Source organism: Panicum hallii, chromosome 1, assembly GCF_002211085.1.
Source record: "Panicum hallii strain FIL2 chromosome 1, PHallii_v3.1, whole genome shotgun sequence".
Taxonomy (NCBI): Eukaryota; Viridiplantae; Streptophyta; class Magnoliopsida; order Poales; family Poaceae; genus Panicum; species Panicum hallii.
In genome coordinates this window covers 4,247,287-4,267,282 of record NC_038042.1, presented here as the reverse complement: position 1 = coordinate 4,267,282, position 19,996 = coordinate 4,247,287, and the positions used below count along the sequence as shown (strand labels likewise).

Sequence of the window (19,996 nt, the reverse complement as noted above, 5' to 3'; positions counted from 1 at the left end):
AGTCTAAGCCCATCACATTTAAATAGGCCGGGCTCGGTCCATAAACGGGCCAACAAACAAGTATCCGAGGCTCGGAACAAACCGCGATGACGCCCCACCACACCACGTGTCCTGTTCCTTTCCCTCTCCCGGCAGTCGCTGCCGCCGTGTCGCCACTCGCCAAAGCCGCACACCGCTCACCGCCCTCGCCGCGGTAGCAAAAGCCTCCGCTCGCCGCTCGCCGCTCGCCGCTCGCCGCCCACTGCCGATTCGAAATCCCAAACCGGAAACCATCCTAGGCTCCCCGCGCAGCCTGCGCAGCGGCAACGGAGGGCGTGGAGTGCGAGAGCGCATATGCAGGGGTTTGGCTGGCTTCAACCGCGCGCGCGGAGCGGCCGCGGCACGCGCAGCCGCGCCTCCAGCCCCGGTCGCCGGCCTCCCGCTCTCCAGGTCTGAAGCACCCGTTCCCCTCGCTTCCTTTCAAACCCCGGTTGCCTGCTCTGCTTGGTTCGGTCGGATCGGCTGCTGCATTGGCGGCGGCGGTTGATTCGCTGCTCGTTTATTTGGCGCTTTTTTGTGGGGGACGATTCGTGCCGTTTGAGATCGTCGGAGCTGCTCGGTTCAATCGCTGCGGTATCCGCTAGTTCGGTGGTTTTGCGGCGGAGAATTAACCTCCGTTTCTGTGCGCGGGGAGCAGAATTTTGGGCGTCGGGGAAGGAACGTGGCCTAGTTGTCTCCGTGTCTGAAACTCGAGGAATCAGTACCACCGCAATCTCCAAGATAGGCATAGCTGGTAGTTTGTGGCGATCCGTAGCATCATTTTCTAAGAGCGCATGTTTGGATTTCGTTTTCAGGTGGCAAGTCCGATGGTTCTCTGGATAAACACTCAAATAGCTAATTCGATCGAAACCTCTTGATGGAATTAATGGGACAGGTACATCCATGTGTCTGAAGTTTTGCCATCTCAACATATATTTTTTTTCCTTTTGCGCTTGAGAATAGTCGTGCATTTTGGGTAGTGAGATTCTGCACACTGAGATTCTAAAAGTATCAGTTGTCTTGGAGGAATCTCTACTGTACATCTCTTCCCTATGTTTTTAGTTTATGTCTCTGTGCTCATGCCTACTGTACATCTCAGTTATCATCTTTAGGCTGTCGTCATTTTCTCTTGACCCACATTGGTGAATCCATTTGAACCCGAAATGAACACTTATCCGCTCATTACTGCAGAGTTAATTAGTACAATCCACTGGTTGAATGTCTTGTCTAATGAGTACTGAGTAATGACAACCAAGTCTTATTTAGTTCTCTGTTCCAAGTTGAATTTGTCACGGATTCCTTTTTTTAAGAAACAACCAACTCATTGTCTTCATTTTCTTCTAATATTAATTAAAGACTGAACAATGGAAAGGGAATGCATGACTTAATTATTAGGATAATACCAGTGGGTGGAGGAGAGCTGTTGAGGACTTGAGGCTGGACTGGAGCTCGAGAAGGAGAAACATGGCCTTTTGTACCCATTTGCAACTGGGGTCAATAGTTTAAGCTCCGGCCTCATACCAAGGGAAGGCTGCTGCGCAAGGTATTGTCTGTGGGACCACAAAATATACGGCCAAGGTATGAGATCAATTTGCTTGCCAGTATTTCGACCTGCCTTAAAAGTTCTTCCGATCCATGTGTATTCCTTATGATTCTTTTGGGGTCATTGTTTTATTTTGATCGTGTAATACTTATGATATAGTTTAGATGTAATACTTATGATATAGTTTAGATTTTTTCTGTGCTTTTTTAGCTGTACTCATCATAGAAGATGATGAAACTCTAGGATCCTCATCAGCCTTTCGGTTTTGTAATATGCTGCCAGCTGCTTGAATTATGCCCTGTGGTGCTAAGCCCACTATTTGCAAAATAAAGCCCATAATAGTGTTCAGCTGAAACTGATAAGATGATTAGGAAGAGAAAAGGAGCTTCTGGTTCTTTGGGCACTTACATACAGTTTCCCCCAGGAATAATATAGCTAGATGTGCTGGAACAGATGGTCCCTTGTTTGTGCCAACTGGACGAATTCAGTGAATTATCCACCTAAGGCTGTCTCCATTGGTAGCCTGTAAAGCGTTCTGCACCCTATATATAGAGAAGATTCCGTTCTCTATTGCTCCAGCAGTGTTCTCTAAATGGTTCTCTAAAATAGAGAACGCTACAGGTTTCCTCTATATATAGAGATTCTCTCTCCTCTTCTCTATTTTTTTTTACGTTTCAAACACTGAATTAAATAAAAATAAAATATGTCCATAGCGTTTGAGGTATGATAAATACGTACGTACAAAAATTTGGAACAAAATACGTTTCTGATATAGGGTTTAATGTACAGAGAACGAGATTTAGAGAACGTTGTTGGAGAGAAATGAGATATAGAGGAGAGAATCTTGTAGAGAATTCTGTAATAGAGAATGACGGTTGGAGATAGCCTAAATAGTTATGCTGACCTTTCAGAAAAAAAGTATTAACTGCACAATCCAAAAAATTGGATTGCAATTACAATAATACAATTCTGCTTGCAATTTGCCACCTAGATAAGGTAATTTGCTGAATTTGAATTGTAGACCGCCCATGATGGATGGCAATTTGGCAATACCATTCCACTATTTGTCCCCTACTTGAACTAGATTTCAGACGAGTCTTACGACTGTTGATATAGTGATCACAACTGAGGTAAATCATTTTCATGGGCTGATAGTACAACTGTTAACTGAAAACAACTTTGTTTCATTGTTTGAAAACTAACATCGTGCATATATTTGTTCCGTGCTAGTCAACATGACTGTAGCGTGCTCAACTGGTATTTTACAGTTCTCACTAGAAGCTTCATGGCAAATTGTTACTTGCCTTTTAGTAATAGTCAAGTTATTTGTCCACGCGAATGACAATTTGGTTACAAGTTCATAACAGTCCAGTCCCATTTTATAAAAAAATCTTTTTTTTGCGAAAAATAAAAAAGTTTCTTCAAAATTAGGCTCTAGCACTGTGTGTAGTCTGTCCAGTTTTGTTACTACTCTCCTGGTAGGCCACAACGACTGCCCCAAGTTTGCTCCTGTAAACTGCTGGTGCTCCGTTCCGGCACCAGAATGCATCAAGTAGCCCCCAATCTTAGAATCATGGAGGGATGGACTGAGCGCACGCGTAGGCCCAGTGAGAAATTATTGTGGGGGCAATCTAACTTGACTTTGACCAGTCTTCATGTGGCATTTTTCTCGACCTTACATCATGGATTGCTGGTGAATGTCCCTTGCAGGCTCTTGCTGGTGCCCCTAGCTTATTATAGACTGCAGTTCAGTGTCAAAAGGCTTCTGAGTGGGAGAGGAAGAAGAGTAGAAGTGTCATCTGCCAGCCCATGGTCAGAATAAGAATCAAAACAAAGCGATGGCATTGGTAGGAGATTAACGTGATTGGTTAATCAATGGTCATCTTTCAGCATCACCAATCCTACTTTGCTTCCCAGATCTGACTGGTCTGGTGACCAAATTCAGCTTACTAGCGATTGGTTGCAACATGTTTCTTTGTTCCCTTATCTGTTTGCTTTCTTGACAATGACAGAAGAAATAGTAGTCATGGCACGCCCAATGGTAGCTTTGCATCTATTCTCTTCTGAAAAGGAAGCAGCATAGGTGTCAAAAGATGTGTGGGTTACCATTCTATCCAAATCAGCTTCAGTGTCACCTAGAGCTCTTGAAATCACACAGTTTTCTTAGATAGCATGAGAGAACTTACAGCTGATCCAGTGCTTTCTTGGCTAGTAGATTGGTCGTACGTCACCTTCCCTTCACTATCTAATGCATTGCTGTCCTGATTGTACACCACTGCATCACCTTTACACACAACAGATATATGATGTTGATGCAGCCACCAAGTAGCAAGTACCCAGCCACACGAGGAAGCTACATTTGCTTCCCAAAGTTGATAATTGATATAAATTCAAGAACAATGCAGTTAATTAATCTATATTCTTGAAGGTCATCAAGACACAAAAGAAGATAGTTGCATCGTAATTCACTGGGGATAACACTGGAGTAATATGCAGCACTGATAACACATCATACTGCAGGGTCTAAGAAACTAGCTGCTGCTTCTCAAAAGGAGAACCGAAAATGAATAAAAAAAGAAAAGAAGTGAAATCAATGAAGGCAAGAAACTAGATGCTGCACATGCGATTAAAGATTTTTCTAGAGCTCAAACTACGAGATAAATGCAGCGCTATTGTAAAGCAGTACTACTACCTCCGCTTTAACTACTTAATGTAGACAGTCATTCTTTTTTACTAGAATAAGGCTTCATGATATGTGATCTTCATCTGAGATACAAGCTTATACAAGCTTGTATTTTCTTCCTTTCTACTCATCGGATTTGTTGGTTTAATTTAGAAAAATCTCAAATCTATTGAGCTACAACTCTCTGCAGCTGTTGGAATGATCTGTGCATCCATGTTGTGTGGTACCACCAATGAGTTCAATTTTCAGTGAACACACATAGTAGGAAAAAATGTTTACAATGAGTGAAATCATTTGTTTTAGGAACACTCAACTGATATCCCTGTGTTTATCCCTGTATTCTAATGAGGAGAAAAATCTGCTATTGATATCCCCTTTCTACAGTGTTTGTGCCAGTTTTACCTAAGCTGTATGGTCTCATTAAATTGTAGTTGTAAATTTGTGGATATGGTTGATTGGTTGTATTGTACGATAGTCTGTAGATCTTCCTGACAACTCTGTTTCCAAATGAGAATTAGGAAAGCTATATCATCATTTTATCTGATTGGATTCTGATGTGTTTTCATGTGGAATTTGTTCACTGTGGAAATGTAGATTGCCTAGATATATGCAAAGCTTTTGAGAAGATTTGATGATACAAAGTTTCACCTAGACGTTTTGAACATTAGGATTGGTGTAGAATTCTTTTGAGATATCAGATATGTAAAAAATAGGATGTTTAAGCAATTTGTTTTTCTTGCAGTCTTTTTTATCTGAAGCTACATATATTCAAAGATGGAAACTCCAAATTATTTATTATTTGAGCTTCCTATTTGATTGTTAGTGTTTTAACCCTTTTCCTTTATCTAACAGCAGTATCCTTTCTCATTTTGATCTAGTTAAATCTAGCAATTCTACAGTTGGATGTCCAGTTGACATCGTGCATGACTTTTCATAGTCAATGGCAAAATTTATTTCGTGGGCTGTTTGTGCGAGGGCCTTTACGTCACTTAGGTATGTAATCAAACTAACCTCACTTGCTAAAAAGTAGCACTAGAACAAGCAATGTTTCTAACTTTTTGCCCACGAATGAAAGTGAAGTTTAAAGTTCTCTGTGTGCGAAGCTAGTTTCTATTTTTTTAGCAATGCGACCTTTGACTATTAATCATTTATTTTGAAAAGAGGTAGTCTTGGATGCGTAATTACTCAAGAATTTAGAATGATCACAGAAACATCTATTTCTGTAGCTGGAAAGATGTGACCATCTGAAACAACAAGTAGTAATGCATGACTAACCGAAAACTTTAAGCAAGATAGTGTTCCGAACTAAGGCCTTCCTAGGAAGCAAAGATAGTAAAATGGACAAAATTTACAACATCCAGCTCAGATTCATCGACTCTGGATATTATAAAGCTGCAAGGATACTGTAGATCAGTAGATTTCATCCTACCATCCTACTAGCACGGTCAATATACTAGATAAGATATGATCCTATTACCTGGGATCCGTCAGTGTCATTTACCATAACCTAGCTCACAGATAATTATCACTTTCAAATCCAATCTTCATCAGGCCAAATCAATGGCATCAAATCAAATCACTGTTAAATATAATCTGGTATACAGAAGAAGGTACTCCACTGTCTGACATATGTACCATATGACCTACTCCATGATTATTAATAAGCAAAAATCTTATACTTCGGTCAGATGGAATCTTGGGGCAGTAGTTGTTTAATGTAATATAGAACACAAGCAGTATCACTACTAAAAAAATATAACCCAGCTATCCGAGGTTTGACATAACGGTACATTTAAACTTCAGGGAGACCGCGGCATGATCTGTAGCCAGCTAGCAAACGTCTGAACAAACATATTCATTCAGTTTTTGAGCATGGGCATTTTAAAATGATCTGTCGATTGTTTCCCAATTGTTTTGGGATGTCGACATGGGAGCAATTCAGTTTTGGAATCTTATATTCACGATTCCACTCAAAGTATTTGAAACCTTATGCTCCATGATTGCTCCGGAATGGATCACGGTGCCAATAGTGATAGCCTGATGGGACTTTCACCACGAGATACGAACAAGCCATGTGTGTGCTGCAATGCTCAAACAATTTGTGTTCAGAACCATGAAACTGTGCTGTAGAGCAATTTCTCCAGCGATTGCTAACTTCTGATGGGCCTTTGAAAATCCTCCTAGAATGAACTTACATGTGGATTGTGAGCTGATAACATACATGCTGCTGTTATTTTTCAGGGAAGAATCTATACTCCTGCGAGCTGATGAAACACCTGCAGATAGGAGATTTGTCAATAGATCATTCTTCAGGGGCATGGATGTAACAATCCTAGCACAAAAAACGTTGCTGTACTGCGCCCACGCTACCCGCCATCCGTGGTGCCCAGCAGTACCCACTAGGCAGGACCAGGACTCCAGGAGAGACTCGATCCAGCCGCCTCCAACTCTCCAAGCCTCAGGGACACCGGCCAGCGGGGGATCCACCTATGGCCACTCAGAGGCAGCCATGAGGGAACTGCAGCCGTGGGGCCCACGTGGGGAGGACCAACCATGGGTCGACACACCGGTGAGAGATGCCCGACACCGCCAGTTGTTAACTATTATTGCTGCCGGTCCACCCCCTCCGCGACCCCCTTCTGAAAACGAAACGCAGACGCAGAGGACGAAATGAAAAGAAGAGAGGAGAAATTCTTTGCTCTGACTGAATTCTTTTTTACTTGAAAGGGGAAGACGAGGACGCACGCTTCTCTTCTTTCGCGACAGTGTCATGTGGATGGTAGTGAAACGAAGTGGCTGCCGCAGCCTGCCATTGGAGGAGAGCAGTATCGGATGATGGGAAAAGGTACCTGTACGAGTAATGGATAATGTCTTCCATCCCATCGCGGCAGGTCCTCCTCCTTTGGTACGATGCTAACCTCTGCTCCTATTCTTAAAAAAAAACTCTGCTCCTAGTCTCATGCTAGTAGCAGCGACTGATTACTTAATTAAAGAATTCATTGGGTGGTAGATTTCAAGGGCAAATCCTGCTTTGTTTTTTTTTTGACGGTCCATGCACCTTGCTGTAGGTTATCTCTTGCAGTTGTCACTGTTGTGGACATTAGCAATTACCCTACATACATTCAGGCAAGTTTATTTGATGTTTCATACAAAGAAAATAGTTTGTCTCCATTTGAAATTACTATCACATGTTTTGGATGGGACCACCTACTCTTTTTTTCCATCAAGGGTAGCTAGTACTCTCTCGCTATGTATCTAGATATAGTCTATATATAGTCAAATAGACATAATATATATCTAGCTATAACTTGGGGCGGATGAAGTAGGTTGAATTATGCAATTTAAATAAAATAGGTGATGGACACTTCTTTTTGAAAGACTGATAGGTGATAGACACTCCAAATCACGGCATTGAATTGTTCATTTCTATCTAACTTCATGATATTCCATTTAATATGTGGTTATAATGGTTTTTTGCCGTGCCTTATTTTGAATAGCATGTTTAGTGACAAAATAAGAGACAAAAAGAGTTTATTAGTCAGTAAGAGACATTAAGTGTACGTGGGATATCTATGTCTTTGAGCATCACATAATCTAATTAAATGCTATCTTAAAATATAAATATCTAGGTCACTGGGTGGTATAGATGAATGTTTGCAGCTCGTGCGCTGCGATGCTGTGCTCCTGCAGGTAGGTAGATACAGCTAGTGGACCAGCACCGGCAGTCTGGCACTTTTTATTTGATATAATTCATCGTCCGATATGTTTTCTGCTGAGATCACATTGCTGATAAATTCTACACCTCCAACTATTTACTATACTCTTCCTACTCCAAGTCAATTATATATAGTTTGATTTGGCTTTGGTCTAAATCAAATTTATCTAATTTTGGCCAAGTTTATAGAAAAAGGTACCAACATCTACAACATCAAATTACTTTCATTATTAAATACACCATGAAATATATCTGGATAATGTATTTATTTAGTATTGTAGATGTTAATATATTTTTTCTAAAACTTTAGTTAAAATTAGAAAAAGTTTAACGTAGAAGAAAACTAAAGTGAACTATAATTTGGATTTATTTGTAGTTTGGCTTTGCTAGAAAATTTGGCAGTGTAGCTGATTGCTCCTCTTGCTGTGTTATTACAGAATTCGGCTTTACTCTACGATATACCAACGACAGTGAAAGGCCTTGTTACTTTGATTACTGTCTATTAACCACATTGCTCTTGGATGCAGGACAGTTGAGGGTGACATTTTCTTCAAAGAAACAAGGAGAGGAACTAGCAACAGCCAGCGACCGGCAGAGACAACCATCATCAATGCTTGGACGTAGGACAACTGCGGTGAGCTTTCGTCCACCCTATGCAGAGCAAGGAGGCACTAGTAAATTAAGGTGTGAGACAAGGGAGAGAGAAACCATGAAATCAAATGGATGAAAATAACACCCACACCTAGAACTTCTTCAGAGTCCAACGGGATGCTTTGATTGGTTGAACAATCAGCTGATAGGTTGGCTGGAAAGGAAAAGGAAAAATTTACTCGGACAGAAAATCTGAAAAGTTTAGGTAAAAAATTTAGAAGCTAGGCTTGCGAGAGCGGATGGATATTACACCAACCGTTGTAGATCCAGGTCCAGACAGTGATCAGTGCGACGCTTCAAGGGGCGATTTCAGGTGGGATCAGGAAGACTCACCGCACCTTCATCTGAGAACTCTCTGGTACTCACCGCTAACTGTAGGTGCTTATTTAGCCTGACTTCGCTGACTTGTAAGCTACCTCCCAAAGGTCAAAACCATAGACACAGATATCTAAAACCTGATAACTTTTATAATCTGAATAAGCCAAAATCAACCCCTCCCCCCCTCTCTCTCTCCCTCTCCCTCCCTCTCCCTCTACTTGGGCTGCGCATATATGATTCTCCCTCTAAAAAAGATGGGCATATGCGCCTCCCCCAGCTGCGTACAAGCTGTTCACGAGAGAGATAAACTGGGATCCCGACGATATCAAATTGAGGAAACCTCGCTGGAGGATGCTAGCTACTGTATTACCATAAACTTTTTTTTAAAACTTTGCTGGGCTATTGCTGACTTGTCCTCTCAATAATAAAATAATAATCCATAAGCAAAAGGAGTGCAGTGTTAACTGTTGCTGATTGGAACTACTACTTGGCAGGGGCAGGGTACTAGCACCAGCAGTACTACTTAAATCTTGCCAGGCTGCAGCACTGGGAGGTAAGGTACGACCACCCATCCCATCCATCTCCTCTTGCTCCAAGAACCAAACATCAAGAACCACAGGGAGGTAGAGATAGAGAGAGAGAGGGGGAGAGAGACATAGATGGCCGTTTCTCTAACCGCCTCTCCTTTCAATTTCTGTACGGCGAGTGCTCACCGGATCCAAGGAGGACAGAGTCCTTTCTTTCTCTGTTCTTCCTGTTGTGCTCGGAGGGTTTATTTGGTTTTTTTCCTCTTCAGTTTCTTGGTTTGCAACTTCTGCTTGGATTTTAAAGGTATTAAGCTGATTTGTGTGAAGTCCTCGAGTAAGGTTGGGGCTTCCAGTGCGGAGAGGCTTTGGAGAGATTGACAGAAGAGAGTGAGCACACGGCGTGATGAACAGCATAATATGTATGCTGTCCTCGCCGCGTGCTCACTCCTCTTTCTGTCAGCCTCTCTCTTTCTCGAGGGCTTAACTCCCATCAATCCGTTGGTGCGGGTGTAGAACCGTTATTTTTCAATTTTATTCTATTCATTCAATTCATATGTTTTTTATAGTTTTTTCCTTATAAGGAAGGTTTGTGCCTTACTAATGGGGAGAAACTCAACCACTTAGCATAAAACAGGCATGCCTCTGGTATCATGGCTTTTCTCCTACTTTATTCTGCTATTTTCTTATCTCCTGGATCTTCACACACACTTGGTGTTTCGTCCTGTTGTTGTAGTCTTTTCAGTCAAGTTGTCCTGGGAACTACTACCGAGGAAGTGATATGCGGGAGGTACTGTAGTAGTGGTAAGGATGGGCTGCTGCAGACTTTGTAGTACCGGAATGTATGATTAGCTTCCCTACTGTTTTTCTTATCCCCAAATTTTCCGTTTCCTTCACCTCTTGCAGTAGTACCGTCCCCTTGGGAGCTGAAGCATGAAGATGCTGCCAGGTTTTTTCTCGAACGGAGATGCTGCCAGTACACTGCAACACTCTTGAGGATTTTATCAACGGAATAAGCTGCATCCTCGCCCCCCCCCCCCTCATGGTTTCCTGTTCTTTTCGGGTTCTAAGGCATGCAGCTGGTTGGTCATGTGTTGGGGTTGATCAAGTTCTTGTTGGGTCAAAAATGGATCAGGGAGGAGGCTACGAGATGAGCTATATTTGGCATGGAAGGAGGAAGGTGCCCTCGCTTTGCCTCTGCCAGATCTAGATTGCATCTATAGTTTAGGCCCTTTGTCTCTCTCGTGCACACACCCTTTGGCCTTGTTGAGTTGGCTCTCTCTCTCTCTTTCTCCCTCCCTCTTCTCTCTGAACAGACTTGCTCGCTGTGAAAGGGGAGCGCAGTATCTTCTGTTGTTGCAGTGACTGACGTGGGGCGCATACGCGTATGTCGTCCCTTGTGTTTGTTGGCTTTTCTTTTGGCCTCGTATCTTGTGACTTTTTCTGTATTTTGTTGTGATGAGAGTTACTTGGTTGGGTGTGCGTCTTGCTTGTGGTCCTTCTTACTGCTGTTCTGCTACTCATGAACGATCCATTGACCAGCATCTTTGTTTTTCTCAGAACAAGAGCATCATGATAAGCTAGGAAATGCACCGTGAAGGCGTTATTAATATCCAGATAACTAAGGTATTTCCACGAGCTTAGACTCCTTTTGTTAGTTAATTACTTTGGTGGTTCCTTGTGAGGAATGAACACTACTTCTGTCATTTTTGCACCATGTCAGATGTGTGTTGTGCTGGATTGCATTTGGTATCTCCTTTTGTTGCCCCTGACATGCATGATGATATATGGTCTTAGCTAAGAAGTTCATGGATAACAAGGAAAACATTGTTTTGCTCGGGGAGGAAAAAAAATTCAAGTTTGATTAAACTGCAGCAAAGTTAATTACATCCTTGTATCCACTGTTTGATATGTCATATGCGTACTAGCTTGCTAGGTTAACTGAACCTGGCCGAATACATTCAGCAGAATATCTTTTCATGATGAGATAGGCGCAAATACAAAGAAAGAAGAGTTGGTATTTATCCATCCGAATTACATTGGAGTTAACTTGGCTAGATTGCTAGAAGCAAAGCCTAGATCAATATAATTTGCGTGGAGAAATGTGTGACGTAGTAAAAGCTATTCTCTACTAGGGCGATGTGATATGATTCGAGTTGATGGATGCTTTAGAAAAGTTACTACGCGACATGTGTAATTCCTTTCGACTCGACAGGGGGGAGAGGTAAATTTTCTCGTTCAGCTTTCTTTTTCTGAGTTGTTTGGCAGTCACTCTGTTGGCTAACCGTGTGTTTTTAGTAACTATATGGTTTGATGATAACAACTCCAGTCATTCTGGTGGATCGAATGATGTGATCACAGAGCCCTGTCACCACCCTGTAAATTAATGTCTCCATTTTGTATTTCTTTAAAACAAACTATATATCTATGTATAATTTTTACTTGAGTATAAAAAGAAGTGATGAGACATTTTTCTAACAAGACTTAACCATTACACATTCTTAATTCATTGTAGATTGGTTGTATGCACAATTGCCTTCACAATTTTTTTACCATGTTTTCGTTTGTTATTTCCTTTATCTTAGAGCAGAATCAGCATATGATAGTATGTTAATTTGATATATATACGCCCGGTTCAAATAAAATCTTTCCAATGAACGGAGGAACATGTGGTCAAAGCAGTCTGAATTTTGGTGTCATCTAGAGCACCATTGAAAATTTTTATTTTATGTGGGCATATCATAGTGCACATTTAGCTTGTATATCCATTTAATAATCATGTGAGATAAAGGAAGTTTTTGCTTATACCTCAGCAATGCAAGTTCAGATAAATCAATGGCCCCTATAAATGTGCATTCCTTTCTCTAGTATCTGTTTTAACAGCTTGTAATTGATCTGCACAAGCATCTACTACTACATCTCGACTTCATATTACGTGGCAGGAGTAGGGGTTGTTCGACCTCCCAAATAAATATAACTAAGACATGAAATAAAAATAATTAGACCTAACATTTCCTTTTTCAGCTGTGTGCTCATCCTTCTATATATCCACATATATATGTGGCCTCCTGATCAGTGATCCTGATCAACACTACCTTTCTGGGAGACCGTAAACAATTTTCCTAGCCATAATGGAAACCGTACAAGTGGAACCGCATGCATGCAGAAAACAGTAAGCTTTGCATGTACATTTGTAGACAGATGCAAATTAGAAATATATGCTTCCAAGTGGATGCGTGATTGTGGCACTAATACTGAATTTATAGCCTTGCTTATCATGGAGTGATAATGCTATTAGAGACGACTTAAGACCTTGTTATTATTTCACAACTCTGTCTCCTTTTAGTATGCAAAAATAGACAAACTAGCCAAATACCTGCTCCCTCTAATTATTTCTACTATAACATATAAATCCTCATACAGTGTGATTATATAGAAAAATTGGAACTAGGAAAAATGAAATCCCAAATGAAATGTGCAGTTTTGAGAAACTCTTGTGGAAATAGGCACAGGATATTGTGTTGTGTAGATGTCCATGGCTTACATTGGAATAAGCATTGTATAGGAAAGTAAATTAGTTTCATTGCACTTTCTGGCATGGCCAATGAGGCTGGCATGTTAGACCTAATTAATTAACGGTATCTGTTCTATTTTACTACCTTTGTACCTCACGAACCTCCTCTTTCTCATGGTCGAATTTTCTACCTTAGAACCGTTATTGGAGATATTTTGATATTTTATACATTTACATTCCCTTTCAATTATAAGTATCCTTCTAGGTACAATAATACAGTAGTCACAGTCTTAACTTAATCTGACGTGTTATAAACCAGCAGGGTTCACAATTTTTCATTTTACATAGAGAAACACTATATGATGCCTGTGTTTCTCCTTCGGAGAACATCCGAGGTTTTTCTCTCCCTCCCTTTTCACCATGCATCTTCTCCAACTTCGACGAGATCGAGCTTCTCCGGTAGGGGTTAGGTAGGGATTCTGGAGTTAGGGTTGGGGATTTGGGGGCTTATTAATTGTTGGGAGTTTAGAGAGAGGGCCAAGGGAGGATGGTTGGCTTGATAACGTAGACGCTGTTGTTAGGTGGGGGTTGCCGCTGGCCTGCAGGGTGGTGGAGGATTGGAGTACGTTGGGAGGCTCATGCAGCGGAAACTCACTTTAATAGGTTAGATCAACCGATCAAGTGGTGTGAGCCAGAGATGGGTACGGTGGAGCAAGAACATGCATGAGAGAAGGATGAAGAGAATCCACAGCCCTTGGATTTATATTAAGGGGTTCAAAATTCGAGTGCAGAGAGATGGCGAAGGAATCCAATATTTGCTTTTGCTTGTGGGAGGACTATATTTTTCTGGCATGTAGCTTATTAATTGTGTTTTTCATATTGGTCTAAGACGATATGGTTTGAATGCACGAACTCCCACAGAAACCGGAAAATCACGTGACCACTTAGTGAGTGTGACTTGCTAGTAAGGGTACCCTTTAGATATTTATTGCGTGATGGAAAGTTTTTTTTTTCTTTCATATAATAACTTAAATTAAGTTAAACCCTGGATAATTCTTGATGAACTGTTAAGCAACTATTGTATACACCATTCGGGCTCCGCGCATCAGAACTCCCCTTCTCTCTCAAGCGAACATCTGTGGCTCGGTTTATTTTATGAAAAAACGCTTTCTTACTTTAATATTTTTAAACAGTCTGTTACTCGAAAACTTTTGCTGTAGGTCATTTTATAGCATCGTATATCAGTCCAAGCACCTTCAAATCAGATTTGTTACATATATTATTACTACTACTACAGCTAATACTTTCCCTTTTGTTCTCTATATTTTTCTCTAGAATGGTTTCATCTCTAGCCACCTCAACTTGCATAGGATTGTGAACTTTGTTGTTGTTGGCACGCGCGCGCATGCAAGAGAGATATATTCCCACTATTAACTCATAATTTTGGCAAGATATTCTATATTAAATCATTTTAAGATCATTTTTAACCAGTTTTTTTTTATCACTAACGAAAGTGACAGTCATCCATATACCTCCACTGCTCCACATCTTTTCTTGCTCGATGCAAGCAAAGTCTATTAACAGCTAGCAAATCTACCATGTAAATCAGTAAATGTGGTCTGAAATATCGAATTTATATATGTGCATGTGTGAGATAAGAACTGCGAAGTAAGCTATCCAGAAGTTCTTGATTTTATATATTCTTGACTGTCAGAATTTGGCCGGTATAGAGTAATGGAAAATAGAGACCAAATGATCACTGATACAGGCTTGGTAATTTTATAAATTGCTAAGTTTTGAGGTTTTTTGCTTAACATGCTGTGACCTTTTCAACTGGCTATGATAGTGGCACAGTGTCAAGTCACAGCCTCTCTGAAAAAAAGACGAAGGACTCATACGTCAGATCACTGTTGAGGTTTTCAAATTCATTATCTTGCCATGCATGTCACTTGTAGGAAAGAGGTGACAGTACAGTTGCCGCCCACCCCAGTTCCTGAACCATGTACATGCATGTGACAGTCATGCATCAGAGAAGGTGCAAGAGCATCACTGTTTTTAGTCGCTGTCTTTCTCTTTCATCAGGCATGTAGTTCTTCTGGATGCTGGAGATCTGTACTACTGCTGCACAGTGTAGGATCGGATATGGTGCAGACGTATCATGCATGTGACGGAGACTCGTCGAGGATGAGTAAAACGATTGCAATAGGTGCGTAAATTGAAAGTTCAGCCAATGTCAGTTGTGTATTTCATGTTCTGGAAGCGTACGTGCTACTTTCTAGGGGGTTATTTTATAAACATGTGCCCTTCTGGATTTTAGACGCGTGAAAACACTCGATGGAAATTGCAAATTAAAACCATCGCTTGAGTTTGAGATTCTTTCTCATAATCCACCTTGTTTTTGCTATGTGGATCTAACTATGATCGAGAAGCCAAGCTAGCCAAGTTAAATTTGTTCAAGTATTTAGATTTAGATTGTGTGCTATTCATGCAGTGTTTTATTTAATAGCGAAACTAATGCGACAATGTTTAAGATCTCATTGGCAATTCTTTTGGTGAAATGATCACAAAAATGTGCTAGGACTATACTCCTGCAAGTATCCAATGTAAGTGAAGGCTACATTGGCGGTTCCAAATTGATAAACATGGGTACAATTGGTGGTTAGGCACACGAGCATTAGGGTGTTTTCGCAACAGAACCAAGTAGGTGTAGACATTTGCAACAAATTAAATCGAGGGTGCAAGAGGGGGGGATTTAAAATTCAAGTGATATATAGGGTGTGTTCTTACAATTTTCCTTTTTAGCATGATTGTATATATGCCTTCGGTACTGTTTCCACAGTTGGTTTGCTATATCATTACGAAACTATATTGTGGCATTTATAGCTTGATTAGTCAGATACGTATGCGGCCGCCCAGTAGTTTCACAGATGTGCCATCCAGAGAAATTGAGGCCTTTTCTATTGATTTCTTCTGTTTTATCTTGGTTTCCCTTCAGATTCTATTTATTTCTCTATCTTGATTCGTCAGTCTGAATATTTTGAGAGAGAAGATGCATGCTGCTGACCTGGTTTGCACTTGTAGTCATTGCAGTTTTCTGCGGCCCAACTGCAAATGTGAGTGGGCCAACTGATCCACTAAAAAACTTGGGGCGATGCCCGGAGCAACGCCAGCCGAAAAGGATTTGTGTCCAAGAAAGTTCAATTTTTTCTTTGCTTGCGAGGAAAATTTCGATTGAGTTGAGCCGCAAGAAAAATTGAGGTTCAACGATCGTCTTCACTGTAAAAATGAAATTTGAGGAATAATTTGACGCATGGGCAGAGAATGGTATAAATAACGTACAAAATTAAGTTGCATGGGCCTTATAAGAGCAGGCCACCAAAAATTTAACCAATCAAATGAACCACTACACTTATTATGAAAATCGGCGTATTACACGGTCACTTCGTGTACAAATCTATCAAAGTTTTGAAATCAACGCCGTCAGTGGCAACTTTTGAGGCGGGGAACTGCTACTTTCAGTCACCTGCAACAACAAACGCCAAGGACAGTGAATGTGTATCAGTGCAATGCTTATTATGTTGTCAAATGTGTGTCAGTGTTTTGTTTTCCTCATTTTGCTTATGATCTTTAGAATAGATTGGAACTGTTTGTCAGTGCAACGCATGCTCCATTTTCTGAAGAGTTGAATGTATGAAATGCAAACTCTGATACCACCCTGAATGCTCAGTGATATCAAATTCTTTATGCTGTACATTTTTTTTACCTCTGTGACAGAAGCCTTGGGGAGAAAACCCTTTTCTTTCAGGGATTTCACTGCTTCATAGAGGTACTCATGCACAGGTCTGAACCTGATGCCTAGGTCCTTCAGAGGCTGGTTTGTGAACTTGTAGCCCTTCTTTGGTGGATTCACCTCATCCTTGCACCTGCAGAAGTAGCATGCAACCAGTGGGTTAGAACTGTAACTAGAGTGCTTTCTAAATGAAGCGATTGTTTTGTCTTGAAGCAATTTTAGGATCCAAACACCATGTATGCTTTAATAACTTAAAAACAAAGTAAATGCTTTCAGGCTCAGTGTGCTTTGTCTTCGAAGAAAAGAATTGGTATTGTTCTGTCTTCCAAAAATCTCATACTTGCAAGCACAAATACGTAATGAAAGACACTTATGCTGCTTATGCATAAAAAATGCATGAACATTCACAAAATGTAGCTAATGAACTCTGGATGTCAGAGTTTTCTATCCATGGGTGTCAATTTGACTACCTTGACTCCCGAAATATTCTGTGCACGACATCGACTCCATTGATACACATTTGAGTATTTGACCATGCAAGTATTCTGCAGCTGCAGCCTGCAGTCGAGTTCTCTAATCCATGGACACCCACCAAACATGTTGACCTTTTCTAAAGTAGTCGCTACTCATTAGCGCCCAGACCAACTTGGTTATTCAGAAACCGTCTTCAGTATTGATTTATTCAGATTTCAGATTATACTGCGCTGAAGTCCAATGTGGCTAGGTTTGGTTACTATATGTTTGGTTACTACAACGTTTATTATAAAATCCCGTCACGTCGGATGTTTGATGCTAATTAGAAGTATTAAATATAGATTAATGATAAAATAAATTTCATAACCCCTGACTTTTTTTTGCGAGACGAATCTGTTAAGCCTAATTAGTCCAGAATTAGCACATGTGATGCTATATTAAACATGTACTAATCATAGATTAAGTAGAATCATGGATTAAGTAGACTTAAAAATTCGTCTCGCGAATAAACCCTAGACTTATACGGTTAGTTTTATAAAACTAACTAGTTTAGCCTTTCTAATTAGTATCGAAATATTCGATGTGACAGAGTTTATTATAAGTACTGGAATCCAAACAGCCCCTTAGAACAATCCGAGCAGATTCTTCAATGTTGCTAAATCGTACTAGTGAATTCTTGCAATTTCTTCATTACTAACGCCTCTTGAATGAAGCAAGCTAGCAGTGACTCATGCCCCCAGAGTAGCACCAAATCAGTAAGCAACGCATCGCCATACCTCGTCGGAATAGGGTACTCCGGGAAGAGTTCAGCGAGGATGCGGCACAGCTCGCCGCGGTGCAGAGTCCGCTCGGCGCAGACGTAGCGATGCCCGCCGGCGCCGGGGGCCTCGAGCACCCGGACGTGCGCCTCGGCGGCGTCCTTGACGTGCACGTACGCGTGCGACTCGTTGACGTACTCCTTGGCCTGGCCGGTGAGGTACTTGAGTATGTGCAGGGTGCTGGTGTTCATGCTGGGCTGCATCAGCTCGCCGAGCACCACCACCGGGATCACCACCGCCAGGTCCAGCCCCCGCGCCCGCGCCGCCCGCCACGCGCTCTGCTCCGCGATCGTCTTCGCGTAGCAGTACCAGTTCTGCGGATTCCAACGGCCGTTAGCTGCGATTTTTTTTTATTTACTTGGCGGGTGAATTTTGGGGGTGAAGAAAAAGATTCGATCGATCTTAATTTACCGCGGTTTTCTTGCAGTACTCGAGGTCGCTCCAGGTCCACTCGTCCAGGGGCGCGTCGGGGTCGCGGCGCGGGTTCATGTACATGGTGCCGATGGTGGAGGAGATCACCAGGCGCCGCACGCTGGCGTCGGCCGCGGCATCGACGACGTTCCGCGTCCCGGCGATAATTGGCTCGATGATCTCCTCCTAATAACAGGGGGGAAAGAAAGAAGAAAACTTCAGTTTATCTTTCCGCTGCATCAAGGGGGATCGAAGCTCATCGGCGGCGGCGCTCACGGGGTTGTCATGCATCGGCGAGGCGGTGTGGATGACGCCGTCGCAGCCGTCGAAGGCGGCGCGGAGGCTGGCCCGGTCGAGCAGGTCCACCTGCAGCATCGTGAGGCGCTCCGCCGCACCGTCGAGCGCCCAGAGGTGCGCGTTCTTGGGGTCATCTGCGCCGCGAACCGAGATCCGGCCGCCGAACCGCGACCGACAGCCAGGAAGAAGAACCCGTCAGCCCCATTCCGGGCGCAAGAAAAGGATTTTGGGGGACGGCGGGGGAAGAGAGGGAGGGAGCAGCAGCGCGTACCTGCGCGGCGGGAGGTGCCCCGGACGGCGTACCCGCGGTCGAGGAGGAGCTTGACGATCCACGACCCGATGAAGCCGCCGGCGCCGGTGACGCACACGGCGACGGCCATGGGCGCGCGGCCTGGCGCCGATTCCTCCTCCCAAACAGGCAGGTGGACCAGGTGGTGGCGGCGGCGGCAGAGGTCCGCGGACGAACGGACCAATAGCCGGACGGCGGTGAGAAATCAAGATAGATCCGTCGAGAAATTCCGTCCAAGAGGGGCAAGGATTTATTGGCGGAGCGGGTACGGTAAACTCGCGGAAATGGCGCCGAACGCGAGCAGAAGCCGCCGTCAAGCCGGGCGCCCGGTCATGTGAACCGCGAATCACCACGACCCTTTTTTTTTTCGACCTTGACGACGACGAGGACCACCACCACCACCAGTCCACCACCGGCGCCACCCAATCTGTGTGAACCTCGGACACCCAACGGAGAACGTGTTTCTCGATCCAATCGCGCGATTAGTAGTTCTACATGACTGCGCGGTGTTCAACGCGCCGCTGGTCGATTGTTTATGACTGTCATTAAGTCAACTGGAGCTCTGTTTCTAGTGTAATGGCGGAGGGTACCAGGATCACGTGGCTGGGGCATCTCGCACTCGCTCAGGTTGCTTGCGGTTCATTGCTCGGCACGCGGAGGAATGGCGCCTGGCACGTGGTGTTCCCTGTCGGCGCGTGCGGAGACGGAGCACGGGATGGCCGGCTGGACGGCTGGTGAGATGCTGTACAGATGGGTTGATGGGGACGGAGGAGGAACGCCGCTCTCTTGCGTGCCGCATGGAGCACGCACGCCCATCGTGGAGCCATCGATGGAGGCCCAACTCTCTTGGCTTATCTGTAGTCTCCAGTTCCTCAGTACTTCGATGCCGCGAAAATTGGTCTACTGGAGCGGACAACATGTATTATGTTTATTTTGGAAGCCTTCTATCTG

At 42.9% G+C, this 19,996-nt stretch overlaps 1 protein-coding gene and 1 long non-coding RNA gene across 11 annotated transcripts; one reads left to right on the top strand and one right to left on the bottom strand.

Moving 5' to 3' along the window:
- Positions 1-171: 171 nt before the first annotated feature.
- On the top strand, positions 172-16,317 carry LOC112874720. 10 transcript variants are annotated; one of them, XR_003225034.1, is made up of 11 exons: positions 172-429; positions 1,414-1,596; positions 5,123-5,237; positions 6,486-6,813; positions 6,972-7,149; positions 8,487-8,593; positions 9,423-9,486; positions 11,013-11,078; positions 11,588-15,001; positions 15,101-15,172; positions 16,048-16,283. It is a non-coding gene; the product is annotated as an uncharacterized LOC112874720 (long non-coding RNA). The 10 variants fall into 10 exon arrangements; XR_003225030.1 differs by lacking the exons at positions 172-429; positions 1,414-1,596; positions 5,123-5,237; ... (2 more) ...; positions 8,487-8,593; positions 9,423-9,486 and adding an exon at positions 10,183-10,256 and having other exon boundaries at positions 10,359-11,078; positions 11,588-11,676; positions 14,922-15,001; XR_003225031.1 differs by lacking the exons at positions 172-429; positions 1,414-1,596; positions 5,123-5,237; ... (2 more) ...; positions 8,487-8,593; positions 9,423-9,486 and adding an exon at positions 10,183-10,256 and having other exon boundaries at positions 10,359-11,078; positions 11,588-11,676; positions 14,922-15,001; positions 15,096-15,172.
- LOC112874714 (cinnamoyl-CoA reductase 2-like) lies at positions 16,269-19,286 on the bottom strand. Its single transcript, XM_025938208.1, has 6 exons — positions 19,028-19,286; positions 18,736-18,890; positions 18,460-18,645; positions 18,007-18,362; positions 16,730-16,889; positions 16,269-16,489 (listed from the first exon to the last, which is right to left on the bottom strand). The coding sequence occupies exons 1-6, from the start codon at positions 19,134-19,136 to the stop codon at positions 16,424-16,426; spliced, it is 1,032 nt and encodes a 343-aa protein (XP_025793993.1). The 5' UTR covers positions 19,137-19,286; the 3' UTR covers positions 16,269-16,423.
- Positions 19,287-19,996: the final 710 nt, after the last annotated feature.

What these genes read in the sequence shown, in the direction of transcription:
- LOC112874714 (XM_025938208.1), bottom strand. Translation starts at nt 19,136, where the DNA reads ATGGCCGTCGCCGTGTGCGTCACCGGCGCCGGCGGCTTCATCGGGTCG. An exon ending in AGTACTGCAAGAAAACCGCG is followed by an intron (nt 18,363 to 18,459) that starts GTAAATTAAGAT and finishes TGGAATCCGCAG; the next exon opens with AACTGGTACTGCTACGCGAA. An exon ending in CCAAGGCTTCTGTCACAGAG is followed by an intron (nt 16,490 to 16,729) that starts GTAAAAAAAATG and finishes TTGTTGTTGCAG; the next exon opens with GTGACTGAAAGTAGCAGTTC.